The 22978-nt window shown below is 38.6% G+C and overlaps 1 protein-coding gene across 15 annotated transcripts in view; it reads right to left on the bottom strand.

The window, feature by feature from the left end:
- ehbp1l1a (EH domain binding protein 1-like 1a) overlaps positions 1-19618 on the bottom strand; it is a 46242-nt gene extending 26624 nt beyond the window's left edge. For 9 of the 15 annotated variants that reach the window (XM_041778665.1, XM_041778675.1, XM_041778668.1 and 6 more), the window contains exons 1-14: positions 19360-19618; positions 10182-10239; positions 9970-10065; positions 9817-9870; positions 9476-9654; positions 9235-9380; positions 7720-7782; positions 6554-6787; positions 6061-6234; positions 4369-4563; positions 4133-4264; positions 1941-2159; positions 1792-1851; positions 1599-1704 (exon numbers count right to left, since the gene is read on the bottom strand). In XM_041778665.1, coding sequence (XP_041634599.1) covers positions 1599-1704; positions 1792-1851; positions 1941-2159; positions 4133-4264; positions 4369-4563; positions 6061-6234; positions 6554-6787; positions 7720-7782; positions 9235-9380; positions 9476-9654; positions 9817-9870; positions 9970-10065; positions 10182-10239; positions 19360-19463 — 1820 coding nt within the window. In that variant the 5' untranslated portion in view covers positions 19464-19618. Of the gene's footprint in view, positions 1-1598; positions 1705-1791; positions 1852-1940; positions 2160-4132; positions 4265-4368; positions 4564-6060; positions 6235-6553; positions 6788-7719; positions 7783-9234; positions 9381-9475; positions 9655-9816; positions 9871-9969; positions 10066-10181; positions 10240-17911; positions 18004-19359 lie in introns of all 15 variants that reach the window. The other 6 variants (XM_041778671.1, XM_041778666.1, XM_041778670.1 and 3 more) reach the window with 6 other exon arrangements.
- Positions 19619-22978: the final 3360 nt, after the last annotated feature.

The following is a 22978-nucleotide window of genomic DNA, read 5'->3' as shown; positions in this document are numbered from 1 at the left end:
GTGGAAGCCGACTAAGAAACTTAACCTAGACAGTCCTCTCCCCAGTAACATTTTCCAGTTCCCCCTGGGGGATCCCGAGAGATATTAAGGCTAGCTGGGATATATAATCCCTCCAGCAAGTTCTGGGTCTGCCCCCAGGTATCCATCTAGTTGGACATGCCCAGAAGACTTCCAAAGGGAAGCAACCAGGAAGCATCCTCATCAGTACCAGAGACCAGAATCTTTCAGTCATTATGTTAAGTTGATGATCACAGGTGAGGGTTGGAACATAGACTCATAAATCAACAGCTTTACCTTCCATTTCAGCTTCCTCTTCACCACAATGACCCAGCACAATGCCTGCAAAACTGCTGATGCTGCACCAAACCACGTTAATCTCACCCCCTCAGTCATAGCCAAGACCCTGGGATACTTGAAGTCCTTCACTCGTGGCAGAGTCTCACTCACCCGTTTTGTGTCAAAGAACCATGGCCTCGGACTTGGAAGTACTGACCCTTCTCCTGATGCACTCTGCTATAAATACACTTTTATGCCAATCACCCATTTTCTACACAGCTTATCCTGCTCAGGGCTGCAGGAAGCTGGTGCCAATCCCAGCTGTCCCAGGGTGATAGGACTGGTCTCCAATCAATTGCAGGGCTAAAGAACCAGGTATGCTCACAGTCACACCTACGGGCAATTCAGAGTCACCTTACAAGCATGTTTTTGGACTGTAGGAGGAGGCCAGAGTACCCACAGAGAACCCAGGGGAGAACATGCATACCACCTGGAATCAAACCAGGAACTTGCTGTAAGCAGCAGCAGTAACCCCAGGGCCACTGTGCACCATGTTTGCTTACAGCCATACTACCCCGTGTGGTTGCCACTACCATCTGATCTACCTTGAGGCAGAGCTTGTAAACAAGCATGGTCCCAAGATCTTACCCTACTCTTAACCCATCAAAATTGTAACTCCTGAGAAATCTTTTCAAGTCCACTTGTAGAGGTGGTCTTGGGCACGATTGCTGTGGACTCAGGCACAATACGCAGGCCATATGAATGCAATCAAGCCTAATAACAGGGTACTCATTGGCTAAGAGTTTCTTAAGACAACTCTAAACATCTCCTGTCTCTTCAAAAACTAAATATCCAGCACAGGTCCATTTCATTGTCTTAGCTGTAGGTAGATGTGGAAGTATGAAGAGGGTCGCAGTTGGCATCTCCAAAATAATAAAAACATCCATAGTAGCAGGATGGACTCCATTGTTCACATGGAGCAGAAACTAGTGTTGACCTGAATGGTTGTCATGGTTTTCTCTTCTTTCTTCTTCTTGGCAGTTTGCAAACCAACTATGTGGATGTACCACCTTCAGGTCTGGACTTTTTGCAAACGCAAGTGTGCTCAGGCACAGAACAATATGAAAGCACACCATACAAGTCACACAGTGAATATATTTGACTGGGTAGACTGAACTGGGACTTCCACACAGTCTGTTACACTTGTACCAAAAACAAAGACCAATGATTAAAGTGTTAGGTTGGATTTTGCGTTTGCAGCCATGCCACTCCAACCATTAAAACGATCAAACCAAAGAAAACCCACTTTTCTGTTAACTCACCCTGCTGATGCTCTGACAACCTCGAATCCAAAGTGTGCATCTTTTTTTGGTTCCGAAGCTCTGAACGGCTCCGTCCTCCAGCCTGCAGGAGGTCGAGGATCAGCGGCTGAATGAAATACAGGATAACAAAGTTAGTCTAGACTTCACCGCATACATCAGTGTCATTCTAGCCTTTTTTTCTCATCATGCTTACTCGTAGGCGTCGTACTCTGGTTGTCCTCCTCACTGAGCGTGCTCAGCTGTCTCTTAAATTCTAGAAAAAGACAAGAAAAGAGGAGAGATTTAAACAAAGTAAAGTCGTTTAGTAGGATGTGGGATTGTTGGTCCTTTTGGATCGTGTACCTGCATCTGGATCACTGGGAGGGGTTGTTTGAGAAATATGAGGCTGAGGAGGAGGAAGAGGAGCTGAAGGCCCAGAGAGAGCAGAAGAAGAACTTAAAGAAGAAGGTGAGGAGGTTTCTACAGTCAGGGGGACTGGATGTCTCCAAGAAGGAACAAATTCAGACTTTCCTTCATGTTTCTGCTCCGTAGAGGGCGCAGAGGACAGAGAGGAAGCTGACGCTACCATGGTGAGAGAAAGGGATGATGGGGAAAGGAGAGGACAAAGAAGCAAGGGAAATCAAAAAGATCAAACTAAGCTTTTCAAAATCAGACAGCGGTGTTTTCAGGGTTAGTGCTTGTTGCGTTCAGCTTAGTAAGTTAAAAAAAAAACAAAGAAAACAGAAGCAACAGGGTAGCAAAAGGAACAATTAGCTTTATTTTACAAACTAATACAAACAGTTTGGGAACTACTTGCTCCTGCTGAAAGCAGACAGGCAGTGATGTGTACAACCAGAGAGGTGTGACTTCAGGAGGTTTGGGAGGACTTCCGATAGCCATTTTCAAAATAATCTTCAAAATAATCAAAAGATAAACTGATTGTTTTTCATCTTATCATTTTTTTTGTTCTGATAAAAAAATGAAGACCAGAGAATGGAAAACTGATGATGTAAGATTCCTCTGTGCATGACGTGCTGCAGGTGTTGTGAAAAAAGGAATGTTACACCATAAGTGTTCCATTCCTTTGATTCTCTTTCTTTTGAACGGAACACATTTGTCTTTGTCACCAAATCACCGTTTAAAAAAGGAGAACAAAACCTGTAAAAGAAATTCAGCCTTAGTGCTTTCAGGTAGTTGATATTAAATTGGGAATCAAAAACAGCAAACGTCAAATCATGTTCTAAATTATGTTTTCAGTTTCTATTTTTTAAAAGAAATTTATAAATGAGAAATCTTTAGTTTTCTGTCTTATTGTTTTCGAATTGGGGTCAAAATAGAAAGATTAAAGAATGGAACATTCTTTTGCTCTTTAATGTAAGACCCGCTCCCAGGGTTGTAAAAAAAAGAATGTTAAACTAGCTGTGTTCTGTTTTTTGATCTTGCTTTTTCGATCAGAACATAAAAGAAAAACATGAAAAATGAATATTTCACATCACATTCATTTCTTTCAGAAAACCAAAATGAGAAATGAGAAACAAAAAACAAATAAGCAACAAACACAAAAACGAGACAGGGAGACCAACAAAACCATAAAAGAGAAAATAAATAAATAAATAAGAAACAAGAAACAGAAAATTTTAAAAAAAGGAAATGAAAATAAATAGTGTTTCATTTTTTTGTTCTTATTTTTTGATTCAAAAAAATAAAAGCAAGAAGCAACAAACAAATACAAAAATCAGAAAACAAAAAGCAAAAATAAGAAATAAGAAACAAAAAAGAAAAGAAAAATAAGAAACAAAAACCTAATCATGGTTCTTTTTTTGTTTCCATATTCTGATTTGGAAAAAAAGAGAAATGGAAAACAACACAAAAAGACAAAAATGAGAAAAGGCAAACAAAAAACAAGAAACAGAAAACAAAAAAACGAGAAACAGCAAACTAATAAAAGCTATTTTATTTGTTTTCCATTTTTTCAATCCCAATTTAATACAAACTGACCCAGTCAAGCAGGTCTTTATGTTTTTCGAACATTAATTTGGGGATAGCTTGTTTCTTGATTTTGGATTTCTTATTGGAAATTAAAAATCTGTTGGACTTAAAATACACTGATCGAGGATGGATCATACCTCTTTACCCCTCTGTGACATTTGTAGTGAAGGTGACATGGCACAAGGGTGTATCTATTACATCTTAGAATGATTATGGAGGAAAAGCAGGAGAAAAGCAGCAAAAACCATTAAAAAAACACAGATGGCTGCAGGTGCAACACCCAAGGCTGGTTATGCAATCATAACATTTATCAAATCAGACCGTTTGATACTATCAGTTGTCAAAATAAGCAGAGCAAGTAGCAACCAAATTTATTCAAGTATTAAGCTTTATAAAATATGCAGGGAAATTCAAAAATATAATAAAAAATGCAGAAACACTTAGGATCAATCAAAGCGATGGATTAGAAGCTAAGATTATATGTGAGTTTATATGAAGATAGAGTAGAAACATGCTTGAACAAGGCAAGAAACTCTGTTTGGTTAATGGTAAAGCAGCAGCATTACATGGCGTCTCTAGTCGCTGTTTTTTCTGCTGAATGGGATCATTCCCAGAGAAATGAAGAAACTTAGGAGAGAGAGCCGGCTGGGCTAATGGGACCTGAGATTTAGGAGGCCTCCATTCACTCTGCCAGGAGGCTGAGGAGGAGGAGGAAGAGGAGGAGGAAGGAGAAATACAGGTGAGGAGCAGTGACAGGTGTATGAAGAAGTTACTGACAGCACGAACTTCTTCCTCTCTCTACCTGTTTCAGGAGCAGACGGCAGACTGGTGGGACGGGTGAGGGCTGAGCCTGACTCCCCTGTAGGGGGGAGGCGAGGTTTAGGCTGTCGGAACGCAGGAGGAGGCGGGGGTATAAGAGGGAAGGAGGTGAGAGGAGCTGAAGATGAGGAGGAGGAGGAGACAGAGGAAGAGGAGGGGACGTTCTGAGCACTCCACGCTGAGAAAGGATAAATAAAAACAAGAAAACAGGAAAGAAAATAAAACAAGGACTCACAGATAGTAAATCTATTAATAGAAAAACAAATAAAATAAAGAAAGAAAGAAAGAAAGAACAGACAAGAAAATAAAAAGGGGCAGATATTAAGTTTTAAAAAACATGATTATATTTGTATGTCAGTTCTGGAGAACTTAGACTTGCAACTTTTCAATCTGCCTGGTAAAAGTATTTCAAAATAAAGCAGACATGATTGTCTGGTGACTAAATACTGAAAATGGTCATTTGTTTTGCATTCAGTGTTTAAAATTAGGAGAACAAAACCAGCCTTTGGCCCTCTCAGGCAGTTCATTTTACTTTTTTCTCATTTTAATTTCAGAATGGAAAACTGGTGATGTAGCATAAATGTTTTCCTTTCGTGTGTCAAGCTGTACAGTTTCAAAAAAGAATGTTACAACATCAGTGTTGTATTATTTGATTTTTCTTTTCTGATCAGACAAAAACAATAAGATGAAAAAAAAAAATTTTTTATTTGTTCATTAAATTAAGAAAACAAAAAACAAGAAACCAAACACAAAAAAAAGAGAAATAGACAACAAATTAAGAAATGGAAAACAACAAAAAAGACACCAAAACAAAAAATTAAAAACAAAACAAAAAAAGAAACCAAAAATGAAAATAAGAAACAAAAACAAATGTACACAAAAAATTAAAAACAAAACAAGAAACCACAAAAATAGAAACAAGATGAAAGAAAAAAAACAAAAATGAAAAGTAGAAACTTGAACAAAAAAAAGAAAAATTAAAAACAAGAAACAGAATATGAAAAATGTGAAAAGAAAAAAAAGAACTGAACACAATAAATTTGGAATGGAAAACAAAAAAAAATGGAAAAATGAAAAATAAGAAAAAGAAAACAAAAATGAGAAAAGAAAAAACAAAAACTGAGAAATTGAAATCAAAAACGGAGCAACAGAAAACAAAAAAAGAGAAACTAAAAAAAAAAAAATTTCAAACTATTAATGTTTTTTTTTGTTGTTGTTGTTTCAAATTTTTTGATTAGAAAAATAAGAAATGTGAAACAAGAAATGTAAAACATGAATTAATAGGAGCTGTCCAAAAGGGCAAGAAATTTTTTTTTTTCCATGTTTGTTTCCTTTTCTTGTGAAAAAATAAACAGTTGTTTTGAAACAGCTTGTTTCTTGATTTTGGATTTCTCATTTCAGTTTTAAAATCCTGTGGCTCTTAAATGCACTGACCAAAAATCATTAAAATAAACCACCATAAGGTCTGGAAGTTGCGATTAGACACTGATGCAGTTATATTTTTTTAATCTTCTTGATGACTGGGATCTTAAAATAAATATGTAAGAGGACGACTGTTAAAAAAAAAAAAAAAGCTTCCATAACCAGTAAATACTAAGGCCAATGGTTTGTTCTGCATTTTTCACATCTTAAAATTCTGAATTTTGTCTTTCATCAGCGCGTTAGCGTGTCCTACCTGTCCGTGAGGTTTCAAACACAGACGGAGGATGGAGAGATGGATCAGAAGGAGCAGAGGACAGAGAGGAGGTGGAGAGCGCTTTAGAAGAAGGAGTGAAGGAGGAGAAAACCGTGGCCTCCAAAGCTTCAGCCGGAGACGAGTCACAGTGGAAGCTGTGAGGCCTCCGAGGGGCTGAGGAGGTGATGGAGAAAGAAGCATGAAGGGGAGAAATAAAAGACGAGAGGAGGATGAGAGGACAGTAGGATGGTAGACCAATACAGAGAAACATGTTGAGATAAGAAGAACGAAAAAGTTTAAGGGTCCAGAAAATAAAGTTTAAAACCAAAGGACTTTTTTTCATAATGTACTGTAAGAAAAAAGACCATTTGTAAAGAAAGTTGAGTAAAAATGGTGATAAAAGTGAAGGAAAAATATCCTTCTCAGAACCCAGTAATGAGTACCATAGGTCCAACCCTAAAGACACCATAGCACCAGTCCACCTGTCTGATACCTGATCCAGCACCTGGCTGGAAGATTTTAGGAAGCGCAGGAGGGTGAGCTCGTGTGAAGGCGGGCAGTGAGTAGGCGTAGAGGGAGGGACGAGCCGGCTGGGCGGAGGTCGGGGGGTGAGAGCGTAAAGATAGAGGGACGGAAGGGACAGGGGGTTCAGGAAGAGGAGGAAGAGGTGGGAGCGAGATGGAGGAGGAGAAACCAGAGGAGGATTCCCAGTCCATCTCTGAGGTTACTGAATGGAAGAGAAGGGATGGGATGGAGAGATGGAGGAGAGAGAGAGATTGGAAGAAAACAATAAATGGAGGTGGATATGGAAGACGTAATGAAGATGAAGTTGAAGAAATGAGGTTTAACAGCAAATTCAAAGTGATAAATGGACAGGAAGTGGAAAATAAATTTGTCAATTCCAATATAAACCATGACCCTGGAGATGTAGGCGGTACTTGGTGAGGGTTCTGTTCTCTTACAGCCACCCAAACCTACCTGGAGCTATGTGAAAAAGACTTTCCTCCTAAACATAACAACTGGTTGTTCCATCCTTGGCAGCAACAGCTGCAAGCAAGCATTTGTGATAACTGTCAGGGAATCTTTCATATCACAGTGGAAGAATTTTGGCTCACTCTTTGCAGAATTGTTTGAATTCAGCCACATTGGAGGGAAGGCCACTCCTGGGAAGGTTCACCAATGTTCATAGTTTTCTCCATTTGTGGAGAATGGCTTTCAGCATGGTTGGCTGGAGTCCAAAAGCCTTTCCAGACAGATAGATGTCAATGATTTTGTTTCTCATCTGTTCTTTTATTCCTTTAGATGGCGCCATGATGTGTTGGAGATCTTTCAGCCGACTTCACTCTGTCAGACGGTTCTATTTAAGGGATTTCTGGATTCAACAGGTCTGACAGTAATCAGGCCTGGGGGTGAATAGTCAAACTGAACTGAGCTGAGCTTTCTAAAAATGTGGTTAATCACAGTTAATTTGTGATTTAACAAGAGGGGGAAATGACTTTCACACATAGGGCCAGGTAGGATGGATGGCTTTTTCCCTTTATAAATGAAGTCATCATTCAAAACTGACTTGTATTTACTCAGGTTATCTTTGTCTCAATCTTCTATATTTAAGTGTTTTTAAACCTCCTGTTGGGGATATATGGAGGATCATGGAGTTACCTGTGGGCACTGACTCAACAGCAGGCCTCCAGGCCAGGTCATGAAGTCTGTTTGTAGAAGAAGCTGATATGAAGAGAAAGAGGAAGAGCAGAAATAAAGATTCAATGAAAGGGAAATGAGATATGAAAAAGAAGCAAAAGGGGAAGAATTAGGGTGAGAAAGAAGTTCGAAGAGGAATAAAAGGTGAGAAGGGTCAACAATCTCCCTCATGATTTGGATGTCTGCTGATGTGTTAAATACAGATCATAAATAGTTCAGCTGTTTCTACAGCAGCAGAACTTTATTTGGACCAGATTTCTGAGGAAACGATTACATGGAAGAGAGAGCGGTAGAGTCTGTGGTTATGTCTCTGTGAAGAGGAAATCTGAATATAAAACTCTAAAAGAAAACATTACAGTCACAATACTTCGTACGACATTTACGCTGATATTTATGATATCTATTTTAGCTTTCTATGTTTGACATGGCAGGATATCCTGTCACTGATATTTGACTATTAATGAGGGGCTGTTCATAGATCCGCCCACAGAATTAGGTGGGCCCCAGACAAACCCAGAGAATGGGCCCTGCCTAGCTGGCTAACAGTTACTTCATGTTAAAGCCTTGTCAAGCTATGATATTGAAAATGTTTATTTGTGCCAATTTTAACCCCTTTTCACTAATTCATACGGCCATTTCTTGAAACTCTTTGCCACTTGTAATCAATTTTTAACATTTTTGTCACTTTTCACCCATTTTTGCAACTTTTAACTAATTTTTTTCTCCTTTTCATAAATTTTGCCTCTTCAAACTTTTTTTTTTTTGGCATTTATAAACCACCTATTATCCTATTTTTGACATTTTCATTCAATTTTTTAATAATTTCAATTAATTTTTGACACTTTTAACACAATTTTTCCAAAACTTTTTGCCAACTTGCACCCTTTTTGGCCATTTCTAACTCATTCTTTATAACTTTTAACCAATTTTCTACTGTTTAAACCCTTTTCACCATTTTCCCACCAATTTTGTCACTTGTTTGCATTATTGTAACCCATTTTTGCACCTTTTCCTATTTTTGATACTTTTCACCCATTTTTCACCAATCTTAACCAATTTAATGCTACATTTGACCCATTTTGCCACTGTTTGCATTCAGTGAATTATTTTTCCAATAAAGTTTTCACAACTTCCTCTATTTTATTTTATGGTATCCTTACATTTATGAACAGCATGGCCAAGCTATGAAGTCTAACATTACTTTCCTAATGGTTTAGTTCAGTGTGCCAATCTCCATTGTTAACATCACCAATACAAAGGTAACTCTGTTTGAAGAAAAGAAGTTTACATTTTGAAAAAGGCTATATTGTACCAAAGCATAAATAATTGGATGGGCCCCAAAAGCTCTCCCCTTTATCCCCCTTATGGGTGTCTTTAGCTGTGAAAAAGCTACAGGGTGTTTGAGGATGTATCTTTTATTTCTGTGATTCTCTGCCTTGCTCTTGCTAATATCGCTCCATCTCTTCACTCTCTTACCCGTAATATGAGGAGTCTGTCCGCTTCCAAAGCTCGGCCTCCTCTCCTCTCCACCTTCTTCATCGCTGTCATTGAAATCGTCCAGGTTCCCGATGTCGCTCGTTTTTATACTCATGAGACTCGCTAAACTCTGCATGTCTTCGTCTCTGTGGAGAAAAGATCAAGGATCGTCTTCTAACTTCATTATTTACAGAACAACTGATGAATTACAATTATCTCCTGCTGTTGGTTGATGACTCACGTGGCTTTTCCCTCTCTGAGAAACACACAGGACAGGCTGAGTTTGAGCGTCGCTTCGATCACTTTGACAGAGAGTGGTTTGAGCTTCAGGGTGAGGTCGAACTGAGCCGGCGTCGCACTTGCAAACTTCTTCATGTTCACGTCAGCAGACGCCAACACCTTCCTGCGACCTTTGGTCTCCTGATATGGAACAAAAATAAATAATTAACACCAATATTTATGTTCCATTTAAATTAGAGTTGAAATAGAAGGTTGTTTCCAAATGACTCCAATACATATTAAAGCCATTATACTGATGTTGAATTTATATGTAACTTTTCAACACTGATTAATCAGACTCACATTCTCAATGACAAAGGTCCAGTCTTTGTCTTCATACTCCTCTGCAGTAGGTTCCTGTGGACAGACGAGATAACTCCATGCTTTAACCAAGCTTCTGCATTTCTCCTCTGTAAGCTAAGTCATTTATAAACTCATACAGATGTCTCTTTGTACCTTAAACAACGTGACGGTGATGTCTAAACTCTCTGGGACGTGCCAGACCACCACACCTCGGTATGGGTTTTTAATCCCTGGCTGCCAGCTGTGGAGCTGAAGGTAAAAAGAACGGAAATACAAGATTCATAATCAGACAATTCATATGTATTTCAGTCTCTACAAAGCGCACTATAAAGTAAACAAACTGAATGTAGTTCTTCTCTGGTTACCTTTGTGCTGTGTCGTCTGTTCCTCCTGATCCAAACCACCCTCAGCTTGTCTGGCTGCCTGAAATCATAGCAGAGGAAAATAACAATTATGTTAAATCAGCCAATTGTTCCATTTTTCCAACATCAGAGGGACCTTATAGTTCGTTAAACAGTTAGTAACGCCCCAATGGAACAAAAGCATGCAAAAGGAGCATTGCAAGATTTTTCCGTAGCTTAGCTGTGTTAATGAGGGCTAAATATTGTAAAAAATATTAAAGTTAAACTAGAACTACCGCCTGGTGGTTATGCTCCTCCACATAGTTTCCAACTTTCAGACAGAGAACATAATAGAGAAGGGACGAGGGCTGAGGTTTTTTTTGATACAATTTTATAAACAAGGGATGCACAAGAGCCTCATGGCCTTTGACCTTTAACCCATGACTTTCGAGATTGAATCATTTCATTTCCTCGTCCAGCTTTACATTTGTGCAATGTTTGCAGGAAATCCACTGAACCATGAACATGGTATCTCAGAAACTCTTTGATAGTGTTGGGGTAGTTACTCAAAATAGTCACTGTAAAAGTAAAAGTTGTGAATTGCACTACTGAGCTACTCCCAGCTAACACTAACTAGTTACTCTACTAGTTACATTACTTTTGTATTACTCCCTGTTACCTGAGATCTTCTGGACCTTAACTGCCATGATAAACCCAGTGTTAAACCTTACATATCCCCACATTAGTATAATGTAATGTAATGGCACTATTTCATGCAGTAAAAAGCATAAGGATACATGAGTGATGTCAACACAAGAAGTGATGTAGTACCAGACAGGTCTTAAACAGAATGTGCTCCATGAGAAGTTAGTCATCAGTCGAGTCCATCTGTCATGTGTTCCTTTCAGTCGTGTTAATAAAGTCATTAGTTGACTTGATGATTGTTGACTAGATGACACTACAGAACACTACAATTAATGAAAATCCTTCATCTGATGAGGACGGACACAAGATCTCCTTTCTGCTCTTTAATACAAAAAATGTGACAGCAAAGTTGTAAAAATCAGACTCGAACAGCCCCTCACACAAAACTATGTTAACAAGGTCACAGAAATGAACATTTCCATCAAAATCTATGCTGCAACAACACTTTTGTATCTCAGCTTGTGTGGTTACCTGTTGTTGAAAATGGAGCTTTAGTGGACTAACACGATGTGAACACAAACACACAGAAAAACCATCGACAGTCTGCTGGTTCCTGCCTCTGCTAGGTCCAGATTTCTGTTTTTACATTCCTTGTAGTGAAGGTTGTCTCATTCCAGTCAGGCTGTGATTATCTGAGGTTGTTATGGTAACGCCATTCAGAAATTCAATATGACTCTGGTAAGGATGAATGATAATGATGACTGATTCAATGGCAGCAAAAATAGAAGTCCCAGACACACAATGATGGGCAATTTATTTGTTAGCCGTTAGGTCACGAGCCATGTAAGCAGGCAGCCCAGGTTCAAGTCTGGCCTGCAGCTCTTTTTCCCCATGTCTATCTCCCATTCTGTTATCTCCATTTCCAAATCTATTCACCGCCCTTCTCTCTGAATAAAGGTATAAAAAGCCCAAACATATCTTTAAAAAAAAGTAAATTGAGCCTTGGCTGCACGGTAGGTGTTGGCATCATCCAGTTATCTTGAGGCTCTGGGGTCTCTAGCTTCTAGCTTTGTGTTAGTCTGCTGCCTTTGTAGGAGTTTGGAAATATCTGATGTGGAGTTCACAGCAGTGGGGAGTTGTTTCAGTTTAAACTTCACCGTCACATTCATGCCATTAGGTCCAAGAAAACCAAAGTAGAGTTCATATCTCCACTCATCCAAAGATGTCATAATTTGAAACGCCTCTCCATTTCCCTCTCCCTCCTCTGTGGACTCGAGCTAATGTGCTAAATTAATAGCATCCAGTGTGCTAATATTTACAAATGAAATTTGGCTGATACCAAAATCAACACAGATTTATTAATGTAGTTCAGACCTAAAACTTCAGCCCTTAAACTTAAAAAGTTAAGAAATGAGGATTACCAAAGAAGAGGAGTCTATTCATGCAGCTCAAACCTCCACAAACATATTTGACTGAGATGTACTTCCCATATAGGGCGGAACTGACATCTGATATATCAGTTGTATATCAGAAATTTTCAAAACTGCTGACACAGATCTCAGCCAATAATATCATGCATCCATACTCCAAACTTTTTCAGAAATGTCCACAATGACTCACACTGTACTTCTACTGTCTGGTTATTGAATACCTCATGGACAACCAGGGGATAGTCCTAGTTTCTCCCTCATTAACATTGTCTATGCTAACATTAATTTCCTCTTCTTTCCTGAATCCTCCTGATGATGACTGTTGCTGTATGAATCTGTTTCTAGTGGTTGTCTAATTTAACTGAATGACAGCCATGGTCAGAGAGGAACAGAGGATGTTTTTAACAGATGAACTGTTGTGAGTGAGGTGAAGAGCTCAGCCAGCAGAAATCTAAATCTTGTGACCGTGAGAGAGAGAGAGAGAGAGAGAAGAGTGATAGTCAGTCCGTTCAGGATAAACAGCTGAGTGAACGGTGGGAAACCAACATCCTCCTGAGAGATTAACAGCCAGTTTACTGTGAGATTACCGCGTCTGAGCAGGAAAACAGAAGTGAGATTTAGAGGAGGCCACTGCTGTGAAAACAACGTGACTACAGGTGTCGTCAGAACAAAACCTGTTTAATACAGCGACATCTCCAATCATTCAGCAGGACAGATGGGAACTTTCTGATGCGCACATTTATTCAGATAATGGATCATATTATGGGTATGATATTGGTACATATCACAAATAAGTTTATGTAGTTTGAAAGGTAATCATTGGACCTACTGCAACTGAAATTCACTTTTTTTTTTAACTTTTTAAACATTTTTAGTCAGTGCACTCTGATGCAGTGGTTCCCAAAATTGGGTTCAGGACCCCCTGAGGGGTCACGAGATGTCTTTCAAAACAACAAAGAACAATTTTCCAAAGGTATATTTACCCATCATTGTAATTAATACGTAAATAAATTAGTGTGATTTCTAAAATTGTAATATTTTGGTGTTCTTTACAGTAAAAAGTTGTGTATCGGTTGGTTGCAGTCATGTGATCCCAATGACGCAGGAATGCCTGATGGAGTCAGGAAGTGGGGACAGCTATTGGGAACAAATAGAAATAAAGCTAGTACTTTACAGCTCTAAGTGGACCTGTACTCTGCAGTTATCACCAGAACATCTCTTTACCAGAGTACTCACAACTGTGATTTTTACCACAGGTTATCTGATTTACATGGAGAGGAGGTGATCCAGATCACTAATGACTTAGTCCTGCAGACCTTCTAGTGTGGTCTATCCAGATGAAGGGGGACTAGAGTCTGGAGGACTCTGGTACTTAGCTAAGAGGCTAGCTGATCCCCTTTCACATAAAAATCCTTATTTTGTCTCAAACATGCTTTCTATGTAAACGGTGATGTGCTATCAACAGAAGAAACCTTGTGGGGTGAGAGACTGAGTCATGATGAGCTGTTCACGAACGAGCCTTTTCTACTAAACGGCTCTTTAATGTGAGCCACTCTAGCTAGTTCCTGTTTGAGTTCCGGTTTCCTTTCCCCCATCCTTTGTGGTTACTTAATCCACATTCAAAAGCAACCAGCTCTACTGAGCTGAGCCAAATGATCTGGATCTCTAAAAGAGATGGATTTCCCATCAGAACGAGAGAGACCGGACAGACATCAGCTGAGAAAACACGTGTAAGATCAGAGTTTAATGAGCTAAACCATGACAGAACTAGACTGAACCAAACCGGACCGCTTTATGGAAATGGGGCATACATAAGTGTTGGTGACACCACTCGACGGAGGATTTTTAATTCCTGCCCCCTGCCGTTTCTTGGTAAGTTTTTTCATGTTTTTTTGCTGGAATATTTCCCTACTTTCAGGACACAAAAGTAGCTAAAGAACTGAGATTTTTTATTTTGAAACCCCAAATGGTTGTTCTCAGCTACTGCAAAACTATATCAGTATAGTATAGTATCCTTAATTACTAAAATGAGTATGGAAATGTGAACATATCCGAAATGAGCAATAATCCATCATCATGCATCCCTAAATCCTAACTGAGCTTGACTGCACATGTAAACCTGCTAAGTATTGGCATCAAGTTTTCTGGTAACCCTTTAGTCGTGTCATGCTACAGGACTTCAACAACATCCGCCATGTGCATGGTGAGAAGTGTTCAGAGAGAGAGAGGACAGAAATAAACCACGTCTACCTCTCTGAACTTCACAGAGGCTTTATAGAAATCCAACACCTGCTGCAGATCTATTTACCACAGGCATCATGCTTGACTGGTACAACACGGTGACCTACAAATGTATGAAAGAGCAACTTCTACTACAGAACAGGCCGCAAACACTACTAATAAACATGTTTTAATATCATTTACCATGGCAGTGAGCCTCAGCTGGTGACCTACAAATGCATGAAAGAGCCCGGAGCAGCTCCTACTACTAGATATCCTGACACTACTAAACATATTTATATGAACATGTTTGACATTTTTAATCACAGGGTGTGTTAAAGCTTTCACTGAGAGAATGCTGCATTCTTGGAGGAAAAGTTGTTGATAATAAAACCTCTAAATATGTCAACCAGCCCGTCTAAACTCTCTGATTCTTCACTGTTGCTGCTTTTTTTCTCATCAGATAAGGAAGTCAGCCCGTCAAGCTGATCCACATTTCACACATTCTTGTCATTGACAAGAAAAAGCAGCCATGATGTCACCCCAACTGTAGGTCAATAATGTGATATATTTACATCTTAATGCCCCTAAAGACACGAGAAGCATTGTCAATATCCCTTGATATACACTATAAGGACAAAAGTATTTGTCCACTCCTGTTTTTAATTGAATTCAACTGTTTCAATCAGACCTACAGGTGTATAAAATCATCACTCAGGCATGCAGTCTCAAACATTTGTGATCCTAAATGGTTCGTTCTGAAGAGCTCAGTGACTTCAAACACGGTTTTGTAGTGGATGCCACCTTTGCAATAAGACAGTTGGTGAAATTTCATCCCTGCTGGATATTTCACAGTCAACTTTAAGTGATATTATTAGAAAGTGGAAGAGTTTAAGAACAACAGCAACTCAGTCATAAAGCAAAAGACCGGGGCCAACGACTGCAAAGGCTCATGGTAAGTAACAGTCTCCAACAACTCCATGTTAAAGTACATGGATTTGAATACAATGTCATTACAGTCCCCGCTGGTGGAATGGTCAGGCGGCCAAATACTTTTGTCCATAAAGTGTATGAAATATTAATGTTTTTGTTTCTGGAGTCATCTTACCAGAAATTGAAACTTTGATATGATTCTAATAAAAATGAAACCTCTGACTTTTACTTTGTAGGTCTTCATTTGGATTAACTGCGACTACTTAAATTACTTCCTACATTATTTCATCTAATTTCTTATAGTTAAAAAACAGGATTCTCACCTTACACACCCTCAAAAACCCAGTTCCAAAAATACATGATTTAAACATCATAAACATAGGTCATTGCTGTTCATGGAGTTTAAATGCTGATCTTCCCTTTTATATTGTGTTGCATCACATTCAGTAATGAGTGTTGTGCCTGAGGGGAGAGCTTAACCACAGAGAAGAACTAGAAATGTCTACAGTATCATCACCGCGTTGCTAAACAGCGCCTGCATCAGCTCTCCTCAGACGTGTCGGTACTTGTCTGTTTGGATAAAAGTTTACTGAAAACTGAAGAACTGGAGTCAGAGCTCGATACAAGCCGGGGCTGGAGGATCCAAAGACTGGCTGACTGCACCATGACTAATGATAATGGAATTAAAGGACGTCCTGTAGAGCCAGGACTGCAGCCGCTCCAACACTAACACAGCACTAAAGAGCACTAAAGAGCATGATGTTCATTATGACTAAGAGGAACGTCGGGGTGGGGATGTTTTCTCCAAATGCAGCAAACTCCTGCTGAGTGCTGCTGGATGTGACCGTGCAAAACATAGAAAAGAAAATGACTTATTTGTTTTGATTGTTGGTGTAAAATAGTTACACTGTGGTTGTTCATGACCAAAAATGGCAGCATATAAATAACAATTAAAAACAATATACTTTTTTCCCAATTTTATTTGCATATTTTCTTTACCAAGATCAGACCAGATAATGATTATTTTTTAGGATTTTGACCCTTTATATTCCACTTTAAGTGCAAAACCCCTGGACATTTGTAATGTAAAAACACACAAAAAATGATCTTATTATATACTACAAGCAAACTGAATGTCCTTGAAGGGGATTATCACAGCCTAGAATATGTTAATGATGAGCAAAAACTTTGTTTTTAATACTTTTTTTATTATTCTGAGATTTAAGTAAATTGTTACATTTAGCGTGTTCGTGACCAAAAATGGACACCATACTTAAATAGGAATAAAATGCTAAACATTTAAAAAAAAAATTGCATTAATTTTTTAATCAATATCAAATCTGATCATGAATATCAAGAATTGATAAATTCTTTTGCATTTAACCATTTTCATGCCAGTTTAAATGCCCCCCTTTATATTTTTTTTAATATAGTATATTTTTCATGCAAATTTGATTTCCTTGAAAAGGATTATCATAGCCTTGATTCTGTTAATAATGAGCTATAACTTTGATTTTTCTGCATTATTATTATTTTTTATTTCAATACATTCTTTTAATAGTGCTTCTTTAGAAAACCAAGAAAATCATGTCATTTCCCCTCCTGCCAAATATGGAAAAGAAAAAAAAATTTTAAAAAGCTGATATTTGGCGACTAGAAAAAAAGTAAAATCTGAAACAATGACTTCAAAATGAAAGCCTAATATCACAAACACATGTTTGTTTGTTTTTTTTGTTTGTTTTTTTTGTGATGGCTGGAGGATCATAAATTGTGGTTTTAATGGGTTTCAATGGGACATTTTTGGTCACGAACAGCCTGAGTGGGTAGAAAAAGTCTACAGAGATTATTATTGACCCGTGACAGGTTCTGATGTTAGTATTTTAAAAAACCTATTGAATAAAAAACATATCCTCCAAAATGTAGGTTGTTAGCATTAACACAGCCAAAATAATCAGAAAAGAAAAACAATAGCCTCAACACCCTCTAAGGGTTAAAGAGAATCTGATAACTGCAGTAATTACCTCCCCTTTCACTGTTAGTAGTGCTTATAATAGGTTATTCAAAGATGATGTCAAACAGCAGCAGAGGACCCCTTGGGGGGCAAGAAGTGGTTTCTGCATAGAGAAACTACCAAAAGGACATGTTTCCAAAGTCAAGTAGAAATGGCAGCAGGCAGGGATTAAAAAGCCTTGGTCCAAAGCCTGGATCTGTATGGCCCATAAGTACTAACTTTCCTCTGTTCACACTCAGCCCTAACGGCACTTCCTGACCCCCAACGGTTATCTGGGATCATGTGATTGCTAACAACCTATCCTATTATCAGACCGACCAGTTTACATGGCTGTTCCTGCAGAAACCAAACACACTATTACTGTTATCACTGACGGCCTGCTTCTGTAGACCCACCCGTCTACAACTGCTTCATCTACCAACATCATCTTTACTTCTATCATGAATAAATGTTACAGCAAATGTAAGAGCTGCTCTACTTTGACTGCTGTCCTCTCCATTTCATTAGCATCTTACCTGCTAATGCTGATATCAGAATGTTCAGTCTTCAATCAGACAGGGTCAGTGCTGTTAATCTTCACAGTTTGTACCGTCATTATAGATATAAACTAGAAAATAAGGCAAAGATGGATTTATGGTCAGGTCTTTCTGCATCTCCCTCTTCTCTATATATGCATCTCCCTATTTTATTCTTCAGCATTTGTCCTCTTCTCTCTTTCTGCATCTTCTGCATCTTTCTCAATCTCCCACTTCTTCTTATTTGCTCCAGGTTTCTGCATGTTTTTTCTCTCCACTGTAACTTTGTTAAATGCTTCTTAGTGCTGAGCTCATGGTGATTAATGTTGGGTCTTTATTAATAATATATCAAAGCGTACGGTGTAGACTCTGTTTGTGAAGTGTCTGCAGATAACATTGGCTATGACTTGCTGCCATGCTAAATAAGGCTGATTGACTTACACATATTTAATGTTAATGTTTAATGGTTAAGAGTATCAAAAACTGCACCAAATGCAAAGGATCATCATCAAAAAATAATTTCAAACTCCTGCACACTCTCTAATACTTACAAATATCTTCATATTAATTATTTATGAAAACACTGTTTATACATTTGTACAATGTAGAAAGCATGCAGGAAATTTTAGTCATTAAAACTAATGTTAGAGGTGGATAAGCAGTGTGCAGTGTTGTGTTTTGGACCTGACGTTGAATAATTTTAGGGGCCAAAAATCCCTAGTAGGGGCCCTCGTTGGCATGGTGGTGTTGTTAAAGCATATATCTGTTCTTTAATAAGTAAAACTCTTTTTTATTTACCTAAGCCTGGCGTGCAAGTGGTTAACATGATACTAAAGTGCACTAAACACACTGGAGGCTTAATAACAAACGCAGACACGGAAGTAGGTTATCGGGGCGGCTCTGTGATGCAGCGTCACTGTATTTTCAATATTAATATTAAAATAGATAAAAGTTCCGATAAAAATTAGCTTTTTGGTGACTCAATCCACAAAAATACGAGCTGAATTTTGTTCTTCGTGTGTATCGAATTTGGCAGAAACAGGACAGATCATTTTAAAGTGAAGATGAGCAGAAATCGTCGCGAATATCACTTCATAGCTAAAGTATCCTCTGTTTTGTGGGTAGATACCGTCAAACGATGTGGCCCTTTGTCCGGTTTAGTAACGGTTAAAATAAAAGCTTGCAGGTTGTATTTTCACTTCAAATAACAACATTTTCAGTTTCGCTGAGAATATTGTGGTTAAAATGTCCTCAGTGAGGCATAAAAGTCGGTTTAATCCTCTAGCTAACAGGCAGTAAAACGGAGATGTTTCTGAATGAGGTTTGGTGCCACATGATGCTGTCAATCCCTTTAACTCTATCTGGGACACGTTCGGAAGGGTAACCAAACGAATCAGTACACCTTCCCGTATCATCTTCTGTATAAAAGTGTTATAAGACTTACTCACCATTTATTAGAGCATTCTATCATCAGTTCTTGAAACGACGCAGCAAACTGGAACTTGGCCGCCTTCTTTCCCACCCGCTGGAGCCTCTTCCAAACCGAAGTCATGTTTGAAGGTTTATATTAAAAAGAAAACACGAAGAACAGACATTAACGTGGAGTAATCCGGTAACCGTGTCCCTCCGCGGGGATTATACCGCGGAGAGTGAAGGGTCCATCAGCCTCAGTGACAGCTCCTCATCGGTATCAGCTCCACACACGTTAGAAACTAACACACACCCCTCTGACCAGGGAGCAACAAAGTTGAAGACATGGACCGGAAAAAGAAAGATGAGGATTTCAAAATAAAATGGGGAGCGAAAACTCGGGGCGGTTGAGTTATCTATCTTTAGAAATGGTTGAAACTACCCAAACTAGCCGTAATGAATGATTATTTTCGCTCAGAATCTCGTAGGTTCTTGATGACACATTACATTTTGATATCACAATTTTTTTCAAGGCAATCGATCAAATAAAATTACATACTTTCCTCAGAGTTTGAATAGAAAATTCGAACCATCCATCGTTGATTTTATCTTGATTTTAAAAAACTAATGCAAAAAAGTGAACGAAAACATGTAATATTTTTGTTGCTATTGTACAGCATCCATTTTTATTTTTTTATTTTTTAATAAAAAAAAAAAACATTAATATCTATTATGCATAGAAATCAAAGTTGTTGCTCACTATAAACATATTCAAGGCTTTGATAATGCCCTTTAAGGAAATCCAATTTGCACATTGTATATAAAAATAATTTTGGTATTTTTTATATCACAAATCCCAGGGTTTTGCAATTAAACTGGCATTCAAAGGGTTGAATTGTCGTAAAATCGATCAATAAAAAACATTTGATACTTATGATCAGGTCTCATCTTGATTTAAATCATTACTGCAAAAAAAATGGGGAAAAAAAGTCTGTTGTTTAATTCTTAATTATATATGCTGCCATTTGCGGTCACCCTCAGTGTATCAATTTATTTTATAGGATGTGAAGGTTAGTTACAGCACTACCATCCAGCTGACTGGGTTGATAATTTTTGGGAAGTGATGCACCCAACGCTTGAACTATTTTAATGTTGAACATTTTGTTCCATTCGGAGGCAATCACTTCCTGTTTGTCCCTGCTCATTGTTGCTGACTTCATGCAGCTGAAACTGCTCTTAGAAAACATGTTTAACTTTGCCAGTCACACCTAAATTACTTCATAATAGGCAGGGTAAACTAATATGGAGAAAAAGGATTGAATGATCATGTCACAAGAACTTCAAAATAAAGGTGGAAATATTGCAACACATATTGAGGATAAGATTCCTACAGCCTAATGTCTTTTCACTCACAGTTGTAAGCTTAAAACTAGTTGGGTTTCTATGGTTTTATCCAAGGACTTTCCAACTATTTTTATAGAAACTATAAGCTTGAATTGGTTAATGATTAATAGCGGTTCATCCTGCCTGAATCAGACTTCTATTAGTGAAATGTAACATGAACCAGCTGCCATCATATTTAATTTATCCCCTAAAACAAACATGTGATGGTTTGTTCCCATGATTCCTTGTTTCTGAACCTCACCAGTGACAGAATATAAAACATAAATTACCAGTGAGTCTGTCTGAGGAAGTTTGAGCTGCCATGAGTCAGGAGGATTTTACCAGTTGATCTCCGAGTCTATTTTTAATCAGCTACTGACACTTGGAGCAGCTGGGCAGATAAAGTAGCATCAGAAAGAACAGACACATAAACACTCTGAGCTATAAATGTGGGTCAGAGTTGAATATCAGGCATGATACTCTGTTTCAAAAAAAATCAACAGTGCAGGAAACACGACAGCCATGATGTTCCTGATGTTCAAAAGACATGCAGAAACATGCACAAGTGCACACACAGACAAAATTTCATGCCACAAAGAGCCAAATTTATAAGAATTACTATTCATTACTAAGCACCACAAGTCAGAGCAGACACTAGACAGTCAATTTTCTGACAAATTACATGTCTGTTATGCATGGATTACTGTAGAGTCAAGGATTTCTGCAGAAAAAAATCAGTTAATGTTTACAGCGAACCTTTATTTCACATTGAGCTCACTGAAGATAAAGCAACACCAGTCCTGTCTATTAGTGTCAGTGTGTCTGCAGGGTTTAAGAAATAAAGTGATGCTTTTGCCTTTACAGTGTTGTTTTAATTGTTTCTGATGTTGTGGGAACGCTCATTAATCATGACAAACACAGCGTACCCACTGTAAGGCACGGTGGTGGCAGCATCATGCTGTGGGGATGCTTCTCAGGAACCGGTCCTGGCAGGTTTGTAAAGGTAGAGTGTAAAATGAATGTGCCAAAACAGACGGAAATCCTGAAGTACAATGCATGTACAAAACCATACAAAATGACTCAAAGAGCTCAAATTGGCCAAGTCCAACCAGATTTGAAGAATATATCAATAAAATGAAGACGTTAAGAAAAAGAAATTAGTATTTCATGATTTATATTACATTTAAACCTCTCCTATAATGGTGGATCTACATGGTCACAGAGAAGTGTGATAAGTCAGGGTGGATCATGATTGGACCAGATGTCCTCATGATTAAACAGACATCAGCTCCACATTCCTGCAGTCTCATGTGCTCTGATCCCAGAACATTTATCAACAGGTGGAGATCTGTTGCTCAGAGTTTCATCAGTCTAGTCCCTGGTGGTTTTTATTTTGGGGGTTGTCCCTCCCTGTCAGCATCCCTGGTCCTTGCTGTCCTCCCTGCAGGTTTCTCTGCAGGCTCACAGGGAAACAGCTGCATCAGGGCGTAAAAATACAGAAAAGAGGAAGAGCAGAGGCTCCACATGTGGGAACAGACGCTTTTTTAAAGCTAGTGCTTGTCCAGTGTAAGCTCTACAGAGCTTATGTTTATCTGAGAAAATGTTCTGGGTATTTTTTAGCATTTCCTGCTTCCTGTGGTTCACTGACAGCTCTTCATGTGGAGAAGGATGGACGATGTCACAGTTGACAAGGGTTTCCTTCATCAAAGACCCTCACAGAGACATTATCCTCGATTATATACATACCAGAGACTCTTCACAAATGTGGACTGACTGAGACTGCAGCTTTGTCTGGAGTATCATCATTATTTAATCAACTCTCCGTTTATAGGGATGGGGGGCATGCATAGTGGTGGGAGGGTAACCCTAAGTGAGGTCATTCCTAAACAATCCACTTCCTGTCTACTGGGCAATCAGTGTGCATCCTGTTTGGAGTCCAGGGCTGAGACTACCATATTAAGAGCATGCAAAAACAATAATAAAGCACAAGATATGTAAATTACACCACCAGGAGGCTCTCAATTAGAGACAGTAAGATTAGAACCAAAGATTGATCTAAAAGAGGGATCTGGACCTGGTTCAGACCAGGTTCTTGAAAATGTTCCACCTCTCCTCGCAAAGGTCTGTTGACTCGCTTCTAACAGTTCTAACTCCAATCAAACAGCATTTCAATGTCATTTAGCAGACACAACCGCCCCCCTTGCTGCCTTAATGTTTTAAAAATTGTCACAGAAGAGCCCTCTGATGTGCTTTAGAGGACAAAACAATGATATA

This window comes from Cheilinus undulatus, linkage group 22 (genome assembly GCF_018320785.1).
Source record: "Cheilinus undulatus linkage group 22, ASM1832078v1, whole genome shotgun sequence".
Taxonomy (NCBI): Eukaryota; Metazoa; Chordata; class Actinopteri; order Labriformes; family Labridae; genus Cheilinus; species Cheilinus undulatus.
The sequence above is the reverse complement of the archived record's forward strand: the minus strand, read 5'-3'. Positions and strand labels throughout refer to the sequence as shown.